The sequence below is a fragment of the Amblyraja radiata genome, chromosome 6, assembly GCF_010909765.2.
Source record: "Amblyraja radiata isolate CabotCenter1 chromosome 6, sAmbRad1.1.pri, whole genome shotgun sequence".
Lineage (NCBI taxonomy): Eukaryota > Metazoa > Chordata > Chondrichthyes > Rajiformes > Rajidae > Amblyraja > Amblyraja radiata.
This window is the reverse complement of record NC_045961.1, coordinates 42,668,292-42,682,458: the sequence shown is the minus strand read 5'-3', so window position 1 is coordinate 42,682,458 and position 14,167 is coordinate 42,668,292. Positions and strand designations below refer to the sequence as shown.

General features: G+C 43.1%; 1 protein-coding gene across 1 annotated transcript in view; it reads right to left on the bottom strand.

Annotated features, from left to right (window-relative positions):
* Window positions 1–5,940: 5,940 nt before the first annotated feature.
* Window positions 5,941–14,167, bottom strand: part of nck2 (NCK adaptor protein 2) — a 68,483-nt gene continuing 60,256 nt past the window's right edge. The window contains exon 4 of the mRNA XM_033022618.1: window positions 5,941–9,438. Coding sequence (XP_032878509.1) covers window positions 9,244–9,438 — 195 coding nt within the window. The 3' untranslated portion in view covers window positions 5,941–9,243. The remainder of the gene's footprint in view (window positions 9,439–14,167) is intronic.

Genomic DNA, 14,167 nt, shown 5'->3' with positions numbered 1-14,167 from the left:
AAGATTATCCACTTTGGAAGGAATAACAATGAAACAAATGCTTCTTTAAATGAAGTGAGATTACAAATATTGCAGAACAATATGATCATACTGATGCATGAAATACAAAATATTGGAATGCATACAGCAAATAATTAGAAAGACCCATGGTTGGTGATCTTTATTCAAAGAGGTATGGCAGTAGGGAAGTCTCTACGTCTTTTTACAGGGTGGTGGTGACACCGTTGCTTTGCTCTCCATTTATGGTCATACTTGCAATGAAGGTTGTGTGGAGATGGCTCCTTATGCCCCTGTCCCACTTAGGAAACCTGAACGGAAACCTCTGGAGACTTTGCGCGTGGTTTCCGTGTGGTTCCCGGAGGTTGTAGGTAGTGGAAGCAGGTAATGAGACTGACAAAAATGTCCGGGAACCGCACGGAAACCTTGGGTGGGGTGCAAAGTCTCCAGAGGTTTCCGTTCAGGTTTCCTAAGTGGGACAGGGGCATTAGGTTCACCCCCGGGATGAAGGGATTAATGCACGAAGATAGATTAAACAGGCCGAGCATCACTTATTTGCTTTTAGGGGAATGAGAGGCGATTTTATTGAAGATGCACAATCCTGAGGAGGCTTGGCAGGGTGGGTGCTGAGATGTTTGCACAAGTGGGGGCATCTCGAGCTCGGAGACATTCTGAATACAGGGTCACCAATTTAAGGTAGACATTAATTTCCACTCAGGGGAACGCGACTCATTGGAATTCTCAATGCCAGAGAGCTCTGGAGGTGGAGACATTGAAGAAATTCAAGGCAGATAAATGAACTCCATGGGAATCAATTGATACGTCCAGAACACAGACATATGGAGGCTAAAATGGGGTCTGCATTTGATTTTATTGCCAAAAACTGCTCCTGTTTATGGAGCAGTAATTATTCAGTTGGAAATGGGCCTACATTCTGTTCATTAAGTTCAGCAAGGATAATCATAGATTTTGTCCTTTTCTATGAGATCTGCTCTCATTCTTCTAAAATAAAGAGCATTGACCTGTTCTGCTGATTCTCCAGTTTGACAAACCTGGTTAACTTGGGTGAATCTTAGCTGCACTCCATCAATTGTAAATGAAGATATCAAATTACACCCAATGTTCCAGAAGCGTTCTCTTGATAACTGGAATGAGAAGGGCGCTCTTTTACTCAAACAGTCTTGCAATTAATATTGTCTTCCTAATTCCTTATGTGCAGATTAATGTTGCATGCTTCATGTACAAGGTCATCAGATTTTGCTGAACACCAACATCTTTCCTTGAGCAGACTGCGCAATGTTCCAGATGTGGTCTCATCAGGTCTCTGTAGTTGGAACGAGAAGGTTCCTCTTTTGTTCAAACATTCTTGCAACAAATCTTAATTAACTGCTCGAGTTCATTATTCCTTCCTGTACGTGCTGATTAATTTTGAGTGATTCATGTACAAGGTCACCAGATTTTGCTTAACAGACAACCGGGGATATGCACCTCTCCGTCAGACAAGGTTTATCAGCCATTATTGGGTTGAATCCTGAGGACCCATGAGTTTCCGGTCACTCCTTACTCTGAATGATGATGTTAGCTGGGGGAGTTGCTGCGGGATGGATCTGCCACCACCAGCCATGAAATCATGTGCTGAGACTCACCAACCCATCCTCATAGCATCATCGATAACTGCAGCAGCAGGGTAGCTAATGCCTCTCAGGTTTCCCAAAGGATGTTGTCGGAATCTGGGTTGCATGGCCTTTTGAGGTGACCACCGATTGGGGAACAGTCCCAAGATGGACAAGTGGCGGCGAGGTGGTCTTACCTTCAGAGCAGAGTTGGAGGAAGGATAGGTTGATGGTGCAGGGGCGAACAAGGGGGGGGGGGGATAATGCGGAACAGAGGCAGGGAAGAAACAAGAAAGGAGGCAGGGAGGAAACAAGACAGGGGACAGGGGAAGAACTTGCTGGTCAGGGCCCACTTGTGCCTGTTTGTATGCATGACCATCGTGGTTCAATGATCTACATGTTCATGCAAGCCCTTGAAAGATAGTGCTAATCCACTTTCCTGAACGGCTGTAGTCCAACACTGAGGCATCAACGCACCACATGTGATCATACAAGCACAGAAAAGCGTTCTTATTTTCAACAAGAAGATTTAAAATTTGATTGGTGACCGTAGGCTTATGTAATTAAGCACAATAAAGTAATTAGCAGTTCTGCATTCCACAGGTGTCTTGGTGTACAAATGCAATATTTTCCACTTCCGTAATGTAATATGTTGTGAAACAGAATTTGGACCCAAGCTATAATATTAAGAGTAAGGAAATTATTCTATAATAGAATTGCTCAGATAATAACTTTCGTGTGAGGAACTTATGTTGAGTTGCAAGAGAAGGGTTTGGGGTTTTCAGAAATACATGTCCCCACAAGAAATAAAGTACAAAGAACACACGCACAGGAGAACAGATGGCTTATCATAACATTGAAATGTTGATCTGAATAGGCATAGCTTTGTTTGCTTTGAAGCAGCTATAACGCTGTCAAATGTTGTATTTGGTTTAGAGTATAGGTTGTTAATGGGGTCTCTTCCCAGGATATAGGCACCATTTGTTCTTTCTTTGTGACACATCTTTGAGCTCTGGTGTGTCATAAAGAGGATTTATGGTTGTTTATATTGGGTCTTAGACAGCAAGGCTAGATAATAGTCTATGATTTGGTTTGTGCTGTTTAACTGTATTTATGTTGAGATAAGAGATAAGGCATAGGTGATGGTTGTGTGACTTGTATAAGGGTGATTTCTTATGTTTATAGAAAACTGAGAAAGTAACTCTGCTTTGATAATCTACCATTTGCTGTGTGGAATGCTATTAGTGAGGGCCATAGAGGCCTCACATTCCTTTCATCCAGAGATAGAAGGGGGAGGTTGTAATTCAGAATGAAACTAGATCCGAGCTTGGTAAGAAGCAATTATAATTTATCAAGTGTGACAAGTAAATGGCCTTTGTGTGCTTGGAGTTGGGAATTGTGTGATTAGAAATAACTTGAGTCTTTACCACTTTGTAAGAATGGGGCAAAACTCATATTTAATCCATAAGTAACTGTATTTTAACGATGTAGTCGTAGGGAGATTATTTGTGAAGTGTATTGTGTTTTAATTAGGATTGTAAGTAATAGACTTTGTTTAAATCTGAAGTTTTAGAAATAACTTTCTTTTCCAAAAGTGAAAATATATGTTTTGTGTGTATTTTATATTCTGAGAGGTGGTCTATGTGAATTGATTTTATATTTCTGTGGTTTTACTTCATTGAAATAAAATGATTTTGAACAAAGAAGGTAAAGAAAACCACAGAGGGAGCAAGGGTTGTAAAGAGGCCAGAAAAGGGAAATCATGTGATTACACATGTTGTCAATCACTGGAAAGGATTTAGATGATTGGTTAATGCAAATAAGCTAATGTATGGTAAACCATAATGATTGGTTAATAGTTTGCCACACCTTCTGTACCATAATTGATTAATACCTATATAATGTGTTAAGTTTGTACCAAAGTTATTAGCTCTTTGGACCGGCCCCAGTCTCCAGCTCTGTGTTGGAAGGTTTAAAGAATTTAAATTGATCACAAATTTAGGCACTGATCTTAAATTTAAGTTTCTAATCCATTATTCTGAATCAATAATATAATCGAATCTTCATTATTCAATCCAGTTAACCTATATAATGCACTATTCAAATTTTAATTGCCATTATTTAATATGTATAGCTTAAAGTAGCTGTCCCACTTGCGCGACCTAATCCACGAGTCCAGAAGAGTGTCTTCGACCTTCAAGCTCGAGGGCACTCGCCTGGAAAGCCTCGAGCTGGATCGACCGTCCACGTTGAAACCGCGAGCTGGATCGACCGACCGCACATGCTCGGTAAGTCCTTTAGAGAGCGGGGGGGGGGGGGGGCGGAGAGGAGTGCAGACACTTTTGAGAAATATAATTAAGTTAAGCAGGCATTTTACCTCCCGGTAGGTCTTCCTTGGTCCTGAAAACTCCAGTGAGCCAATCAAAATGCCCGGTCAGCGAAGATTACCTAGGGCTGCCCTCGACTGCCTGTAACTAAATAGCGACCCCACTCCACTGCACTACAAGTTAAAAAGACCCATGCCGACCAAATATTCCTCGCGGAAAATTTTTCAACATGCTTAAAAATTTTCCGCGACCTAGCTGAGCCCACAAGTATTCGGGAACTTCCCTCGAGCATGAAGGAGAGTTCCAGCAACCTCATAGGACCTCCTAGGACCACGTGTCAGCCATGCTGCGAGTTTGAAGGTCGAAGACACCCTTCAGACTGTGGGGGGGGGGGGGGGGGGAAAAAGAAAGGAAGAGGCGGAGAGAGTAGGCTGTGGTAGAGCTGGGAAGGGGAGGGAAAGGAGGGAGAAAGCAAGGACTACCTGAAATTGGAGAAGTCAATATTCATTCCACTGAGGTGTAAACTACCCATGTCAAATATGAGGTGCTGCACTTCCAATTTGCAGTGGGACTCACTCTGGCCATGGAGGAGACCCTGGACAGTAAGGTCGGATACGGAATAGGAGGGGGAGTTGAAGTGCTGAGCCACCTGGTTGGTTAATTATGAGGGGGGGGGGGGGGGGGGGGGATAGAGTCCTTACAGGAAGCAGGGTGGGAAGGTAGCCATGGGCAACCCATCCCCCACCCACTCGTAAAATTAAAAAAAAAACCTCTTCGACTATAGATGAGGCTCTCACCAGGGTCTCCGCTATATCCCGTAGCTCCGCTCTCACTCCCCATCCCCCACTCGTAAAATAAATAAACCTACTGACCCCCATGGCTATCTGGACTACACTTCTTCCCACCGTGCTTCCTGTAAGGACTCTATCCCCTACTCCCAATTCCTCTATCTACTCCAAACCAGGGCATCGGAGATGTTCCCATTCTTTAGGGAATGGGGGTTCCTCTCTTCGACTCTAGATTAGGCTCTCGCCAGGGTCTCCTCTATATCCCGTAGCTCATCTCTCACTCTCCATCCCCCCACTCATAACAAGGACAGAGTCTCACTTGTCCTCACCTTCCACCCTACCAGCCGTCGCTTACAACATATAATCCTCCGACCTTTTCGCCACCTCAAACGGGATCCCACCACTGGCCACATCTTCCCATCTCCTCCCCTTTTGGCTTCCCGCAGAGATTGTTCCCTCTAACTCCCTGGTCAATTTGTTCCTTCCCACCCAAACCACCCCCTCCCCTGGTACTTTCCCTTGCAACCGCAGGAAATGCTACACTTGTCGCTTTACCTCCCCCCTCGACTCCATCCAAGGACCCAAGCAGTCTTTCCAGGTGAGGCAGAGTTTCACCTGTACCTCCTCCAACCTCATCTATTGCATCCGCTGTTCCAGGTGTCAACTGCTCTACATCCATGAAACCAAGCACAGGCTTGGCGATCGCTTCGCCCAACACCTCCGCTCAGTTTGCAATAACCAACGATCTCCCGGTGGCTCAGCACTTCAACTCCCCCTCCCATTCCGAATCCAATATTTCTATCCTGGGCATCCTCCATGGCCAGAGTGAGTCCCACTGCAAATTGGAGGAGCAGCACCTCATATTTCACTTGAGTAGTTTACACCCCAGTGGTATGACCATTGACTTCCCCAATTTCAGGAAGTCCTTGCTTTCTCCCTCCTTCCCCTCCCCTTCCCAGCTCTCCCACAGACTACCGTCTCCGCCTCTTCCTTCCTTTTTCCCCGTGCCCACCCCCCCACATCAGTCTGAAGAAGGGTCTCGAACCGAAACATCACCTATTCCTTCGCTCCATAGATGCTGCCTCACCAGCTGAGTTTCTCCAGCATTTTTGTCTACCTTCGATTTTTCCAGCAACTGCAGTTCTTTCTTAAACATGTTAGGAACTCATGTAAGATAAACTTTGGAAATAGAACATTCAAGAAAGAAAATCTCTAACACCAAATGTGATCTTTAATTATATTTACAGTCTTTAGTTTAAAAATCAAATATAAAACTACTATTTTTACAATGAAAATTGACGCAAAGATCAAAAATTCAGGTTAAAATTAAATATAATTTTTTTTACAATAAGAAATTACCCGAGGATCAGTAAGTCAGGTTAAATATACGCTGCAAATAAGGAGAACAATTCTCTTGCTGGAATTGTTCTAGTTTGTGCATTCCCACAAATTTATTTCTTCGGATTTTTTTTAAATCACCCGACTACAGATTGTGCTTTAGTTCTTCATATCCCTGAACAAAAATGTGTTTCTTTAATTCTTTTGGCTATTTCAGCTAAAACAAAAATATAAACTTCAAAAAGCTGAATTGCCAATTTACTTTTTTTAGTCAGTAAGGCAATAAGACAAATAATCACCTTTAAAAACATATATATACTCCAACAATTCAATTGCCATGTTCCTCAGACATTTAACTATGAATACATTCAAAATCTAAATGAGCGTGCTGTGTATTCTTGTTGGCTTGCTTTTCCTACAATTAAAAATTCTTTGTGCAAAAAAAAGCAATTTTCTGTGATATTTCTCAACTTTCACATGGGACTTCTAAAGAGCAAGACTGATTCTCAATTCAGTTCTTTATCCCCACAGTTGAGCTTTTCATCAACTTCAAAATGAGTTCAATTTGTGCAAAACTGTATCTTACTATCTTACCGGAGTTTCTGGAACAGCTGGTGATTGAATGCAGAAAAAATGAATTCCATCTGGGTAGCAATAATCCTCTCCCATTTCCACTACCTGATCCAATGTATTTAGCTGCGATATACATACACATCACAAATAACTTCAGGACTTGACTGTTCAATAAAAATGCAAATGTCTTTCAAACACATAATCGATATTTACACATGTTTCTTTTGCAAAGTATATATTTGTTAAAAATGTACTGAAGGACATGCTATGTGATTGATATATTAGTTATAAAATCAAATCTACTTTTTTTTAAATAATGACTATTGCCCCACAAAGTTAATTGCATTTTGCAAACAAAGAGGGTAAACAAATTCTCTTGCTGAAAATGTATCTATTCAATAAAAATTGCTGAATAGCCATTTGCCGAGAGTAACACATGGAGCCTTTTGCATTAACTCTGATAGCAGTTAACTATTAAATTACATCAAGGAAGTTAACCAATTAGGATGTTAGCCATTTAAAAAAAAATATTTGCATAGCCTGTAGCTCCAAATCTTTGTGACAAAAGAGTGTTATAGGCACTTTCACCCATTTGTCAGCTATTAGTCAAAGTACCAAAGACTGGATTAGTGGGTTGATTATACATTTCGTGTAGAAATAAAAGGAAGAAACTGAGGGGAGTGAGGGGCTGGTGGGAACTGAGATTAGTATAGGGTTTGAACTGGGTGCGTAATGGTCACCACAGACTTAGTGGATTGTGGGGTCTATGACTTCATTTAAAAATATAAATATTTTAGTTAATAACTTAAGTACATGAGTGTGACAAACAACTTGAAAATACATTTCTTCAAAAAAAATTTTTTTTTTATAGAACTGCAAATATTTCAGAATCCCATGATGATTGGAAAAACATTTGTTATTGTTCAAGAAACAATTCATATCTGTTTAAATGTGGCCATCACTTCATTTGTATTTAACCCTAAACTAGGAACACACATTTGAACAACGAAACAAGTCAATCAACTTCCGACAACAGGCCAGACAATTCTGAAAAAGGTATAAAGTTGTACTTGTATATGTTAGGAGACGGAAGGGCTATTCTTCCTTGCTATTCCATTAAATAATAAGACAATGGCTGAAAATCATGTGCAATAACAATTTGCAAAACTGTCACGTGTGTAAAACAAGCAAATGCAAGATTAAAATCACAGAAAATGTTTGGCAAAATTATCTAACAAAATTGTCTAAATGACTTTGAAATTTGGTCCAGTATGAGGTTAATTTTGCAAATGGAATTAGATTTCTAAAATGGAATAATTCTAACTGAACAATTACTAAACAGTTACAGCATACCAAACTAAGAATTCATTATTGGTATTAATTGTAAATGTTCACTTAGTTTTATGTTTGAAGAGTACCTGAAATCATTGTTTTCTTTTAAACACATAAATTTTCAAAAATTGACAGACATAAAATGACACTTCTTGAAGAGAGACAATGAATAACTGTTTGTTTGGCAGAAATAAAACCATGCTGTGCTTCAGAAATAAGAATCAAATACATAAGGACATGATATTCAATAAATCCAAAGTACATTGTGTGCCGACTACACAAATAACTACAATAATTACGTTAAATATATCCAGCTAAAAGCATTTTCTTTAATGCATCGTTCATCTGATGTAGTGTAAAGTGTAAAAAAAAAATCACAAATTACACATCTCATGCCAGTAACCCCCAAAATGATCAGTTTTTATTCATCTCACTTATTAGTGTCAACAACCTGCTACATATTGTGGTGACAATTAAATATGTATAATTTACTTGAAACAAGCATTAGGATGCAAGAAACAAGCATAATGAGTGGCACAGCTGAATGTGCAGATAACATTGCTGTTCAGCTTCTTACATTACGGACGCCTGCTTTAGATTGATCTTAAAAAGTGTGTACTCTCCACTAGCTTCAAATTACAGATCAAAATTTGCTACACTTATTTCTACCATTTGCCATCATAGTCTAGTACGTTAAGTGTTAACAATTCTATTGATGTACTCTTTACATGAAATTTTTAAAATGTTATATAGAGTACAGTGTAAAGCACTTCTAGATTCTAAGAAATCTCAGTAACTACTTCATGAGCAAAAAGTACAGTACTCACTGCCACATTTGTGATATCTATTTTCTCTTAATCAGCTGTAGCTTCAGTGCATTTAAACTGTGCCCAATATTTTTCTCAAAAAGAATATAATTTGTGAATATTTTAATTGGATTAATTAACACTGCAGTTTCAAGGACAGTATCTGCTAATCATCCATTTCTTCTAGCTAATTAAATGTACATTTGGGAAATAGCAGTCCAAGCGAGTGCCCAAGTGATCATTGAGAAAGTGAGGAGGTTCAGCCTAACCTTTGGAAGGCAACACGTTTAATAGAATTAAAGAGAAGCAGGCAATTGAACAGGAAAAATATAAAATATAAAAGGAAAAAAAATGACACTCAGAGGTGCAAATCGATTGAAAACATTGTATCAGAATCTCTCAATATCTTTACTTCACATAATTGTTCAGTTTTTGATAAACCTGGTCATGACCAGGTCTATAGCCTGTATCACTGCAGGGATTTGATTAGATACAACTTGTCTCCGTGTTCACTTGTGAAGATGGGTGCCTTTTTGTAGTGTTCTACCAATTCATCCATTGTATTAAATCGACGCTGCCCAATACAATATACTCCATTTAGTAGCTGGACCTTGAAATGTTTGTTTTTTCCTGATGCTTTTAATGATATTGACAGGTCACTTGGCTGAAAGAGAAAATTAATTGGCAATGATTATACTGTTTGCATAGAACCATCCTAAAAAACATTTATTCCCACAAAACCATCTGATCAATCTATCACATTTACATTATTGTGGCGCAGCGGTAGAGTTGCTGCCTTACAGCGGCAGATATCTGGGTTCGATCCTGACCTCGGGTGCCCTGTTCGGAGTTTGTATGTTCTCCCTGTGACCGTGAGGTTTTCTCCAGGTGCTCCGGTTTCCTCCCACACACAAAACACGTACAGGTTTGTAGGTTAATTGGTTTTGGTAAAATTGTAAAGTGTCCCTAGTGTGTAGGATAGTGTTAGCATAGCTGGAGGGCGTGGACTCGGTGAGATGAAGGGCCTGCTCCCGTGCTGTATCTCCAAAGTAAACTAAGGCGTAGCTATGGGCACGCGCGTGGGCCCCAGCTATGCCTGCCTACACTTGTCGCTTTACCTCCCCCCCTCGACCATCCAAGGACCCAAGCAGTCTTTCCAGGTGAGGCAGAGGTCCACCTGCACCTCCTCCAACCTCATCTATTGCATCCGCTGCTCTAGGTGTCAACTGCTCTACATCGGTGAGACCAAGCGCAGGCCAACACCTCCGCACAGTTTGCATTAACCAACCCGAACATGCAGTGTTCAAAAGGGAACTGCAGATGCTGGAATATCGAAGGTACACAAAATTGCTGGAGGAACTCAGCGGGTCTGAAGAAGGGTTTCGGAAGAAGACTATGCAGTCTGAAGAAGGGTTTCGGCCCAGAAACGTCGCCTATTTCCTTCGCTCCATAGATGCTGCTGCACCCGCTGAGTTCCTCCAGCAATTTTGTGTACCTCCGAACATGCAGTGGCTCAGCGCTCCAACTTCCCCTCCCATTCCGTATCCAACCTTTCTGGCCTGGGCCTCCTCCATAGCCAGAGTGCGTCCCACCGCAAATTGGAGGAGCGGTACCTCATATTCTGCTTGACTAGTTTACACCCCAGCAGTATGATCATTTCAGGTAGTTCTTTCTTTCTCCCTAGGTCCCCTCCCCTTCCCAGCTCTTCCACAGACCACTGTCTCCGCCTCTTCCTTTCTTCTTCCCGCCCCCCACCCCCACATCAGTCTGAAGAAGGGTCTCGACCCGAAACGTTACCTATTCCTTCGCGCCATAGATGCTGCCTCACCCGCTGTTTCACCAGCATTTTTGTCTACCTTCCAAAGTAAACTAACTAATTTACCGTGAGTTGGATGATCAGCCATGATCATATTGAATGGCGGTGCAGGCTCGAAGGGCCGAATGGCCTACTCCTGCACCTATTTTCTATGTTTCTATGTTTCTATAAAATGCAGCAATAAGCTTTTGATTTTGCATCAGAGCATTATATCTCTCTTTAAGTATATAAAATTATGAGAGACATGAATAGGTAGGCAGTCAGAACCTTTTCCCCCAGAATGGAAAAAAAAATACTAGAGGGCATAGCTTTAAAGTGAGAGGGTCAAAGTTTAAAGGAGAGGTGTGAAGCAAGTTTTTCTTTACACAGAGGTGGCTAGTGCCTAAAACGCACTGCCGGGGGCAGATTAGAGATTAGACAGTGGCATTTAAAAAACTTTTGGATAAGCACATGGAAATGCAAGGAATGGAGGGATATAGACTATGTGCAGGCATATAGAGTTGGTCTTGATATCAGGTCCGGCAAATAATTTGAAAGTGGTTCCAATAGCATAATCCGTACAGTTTCACTGATAAAGTAAGAATTTATTGTTCAAACTATCAAATGGTAAAAGTCAAAGTATCCTTTATTGTCATTCAGACCTTTCGGTCTGAACGAAATTTCGTTGCCTTGCAGTCATACATATAATAAAAATGACAATAACACACAATAAACCAGGCGATCCAGGCTTCGGATGTTGTGACCCCACCGGCGATGGTAAGTCAGTCCCGCGGCTGAATCCAAGCACCGCGAACGGGCCGGTTCAAACTCCGCGGCCCGGGGCGGTCGAAGCTGCCGAAGCTGTCGCCCTCCAGTCCAGCAGACGAAGCTGTTGTTGCGGGAGCTCCGGAAAAACAGGTCACCAACCTGTGACCTGCGAGCTCCCGACGTTGTCGTCCACCAGGCCCGAGGCCGATCCTCCGAGGTCGGGCCGCCGCTGCCGCCGTAACACCACAGCTCCGAGGTCGGGCCGCCGTTGTCGTCGGAACGCCACAGCTCCGAGGCCGCCAGCTCCGCTATTAGGCCTCGGCACAGGCGGAGACGGAGGATACGACAAGAGAAGTCACATCCCCCCCGAAGGAAGAGACCAAAAACATGTTTCTCCCCCCCCCATCCACACACATACACTACCCAACAAAATAAAAATCAACCAAAACAGGACAAAAGAACAAAAAATAAACAAAAAACAAACGGACTGCAGGCGAGCCGCAGCTGCTAAGGCATCGCAATGAAGGAAATTTAGTGAAATATGCAGATCAAACCACAGGCATTCCTAAACATTTAATTTAAGAAATTAATAGTTTATAAATTACAGCTGGTATTAATATACCAAAAGAAAATTTTGTCACAGAAAATATAAATACATTGAAAATCTCTTAATTTTCAAATACTTCTAAGGAATTAAACAGTGTTAACAGATTGCAATATGACATACAGATAACAAGGTTCTGTTCATTAAGTGTAGGAAACCTTGATGCGGACACAGCGTAAGAAATGGACTGGACAAGCGAGATGCAGGAAAAATGTTCCCTATGTTGGGAGAGTCCAGAACCAGGGGCCGCAGTCTTAGAATAAAGGGGAGGTCATTGAAGACTGAGGTGAGAAAAAAACTTTTTCTCCCAGAGTGTTGTGAATTTATGGAATTCCCTGCTACAGAGGGCAGTGGAGGCCAAATCACTGGATGGATTCAAGAGAGAGATAGATAGAGCTCTAGGGGCTAGTGGAGTCAAGGGATATGGGGAGAAGGCAGGCACGGGTTATTGATAGGGGAAGATCAGCCCTGATCACAATGAATGGCGGTGCTGGCTCGAAGGGCCGAATGGCCTCCTCCTGCACCGATTTTCTATGTTTCTATGTAAGTTTAAAAAAGCATGTGTCATTTGCGAAGTACTGTCAAGGATTTATAGCCAATGCCAACAGTAACTGAAAACATCTGGTATCTAACAATATATTTTCTTCTTCCAGCTTCCTCCCCAAATATCTCACGAAAAATGGTGGCAGATTAATTATCACATTAAAACCCTAACAGGAAAATCCAAGCAGGCATTATTCTGAAATGAGCAACTATCAATTCGGAAGCACTAGGTTTGCAACCAGATTGAATAAATCATCAGTGGATAACATTGGGTACAATTTCCACATCATTTAGGTCAAATGTTTAACGTAGACTTGCAGGCTTTAGCATCATGAATATCAAGGCAGAGCATCAAGCTTTCTATAAGCCAGTTCGGTATTCCGACTGCGCATGTACAGGTCATGGGTCGCTCGGGATAAACACTTACGGTGGACGTGCCGCTGTGTGGGTGCAGACCTGCATCTCGTCCCTAACCAGCCGCCGCTGGGCCTTGCCCGTCCCCTTCCGAGTGCCCCGGGCACTCCCAGGGCGGCCCACGGCCAGTGGGAGCCGGGCGGGAGCTGGACAGGAGCGGTGGAGTGCGGGCTCCAGCTTGGCTCTGTCTGTCCCGCAGGAGCGGCAGCCCAGGCCCGCAGGCGGCGCGGAAAAGAAGCACCAACTCCAGCTCAACCCCGTCCGTCCCGCCGGCGGGACAGGCAGAGTCGAGCTGGGGCCGACGCCTCCCCTCCGCGCTGGCTGCGGACCTGGACCGACACTCCCGTCCACCGACCTCTGGAGCAAAGACCCTCCTTCAGACTTCCTACACAGTAGAGTTTTGCGCCGTGGTTGGGATGGATGGGTGCGGGGATTTCCACGGGTGCAAGGAAAAAATGACCTAAAGTTTGTGATGAGTGAACTGAGTGTTTTTAACGTCCTTGTCGTACATTGGCGTTTTGTGAGACTGGTTGGATCCCAGCTTCAGCTCAACCAACGTCGGCCACATTATCCGGACAGGCGGCGGGGGAACAGGAGCTGATGTGAGGCATCGGTGATGCTCTGGAATCCTAGTCTGCCGCTGCCGAGCAGCGGGTTCGAGGAAGCAGTGCACGACCCGGGAGTAGAGGTGTCAGTTTTTCCAGCGGCGAGCGGAGAGGCACCAGCTACCGAGGGCCGCTCACCTGTCGGGCGCCGACTCCTCGATCCCGGGATCCAACCACTCTCACAAAACGCCGGTGTACGACGAGGACGGTGGTAAGAACACTCAGTTCACTCAATGCAAACTTTAGGTCATTTGCTCTTTGCGCCCATGGAAATCTCCAGCACGGTCGAGACGAGTGGGTTCTGAAGTTGCATTCTCTCGATTGAGGACATTTTCTTGACTCTCCTAGAAGCAACATGCCAAGGCTTTACCAGTGGTTGTCTGTCTAACTGAAACCTCTCTTCCCCACCTCTCACTGTCTCTCCCCGTCTCCCACTCGCATCACCTCTCTCTCGCTGTTACAACCCACTCACCCCCGCTACCAGGCACCCCGTTCGCTTTTTTTATTCTCGAACAACCTTTGCCAAATCCCATGATTCAATGCTTTTTCCAGAATACCGAACTGGCTTATTGCAACTGGAGGACGGTTATGTATGTGTGCGCGCGCACTCAGTAAATTAGAAACAATAGCTCTGCAATTTACTTGTATGTCTATCCTTTTAACG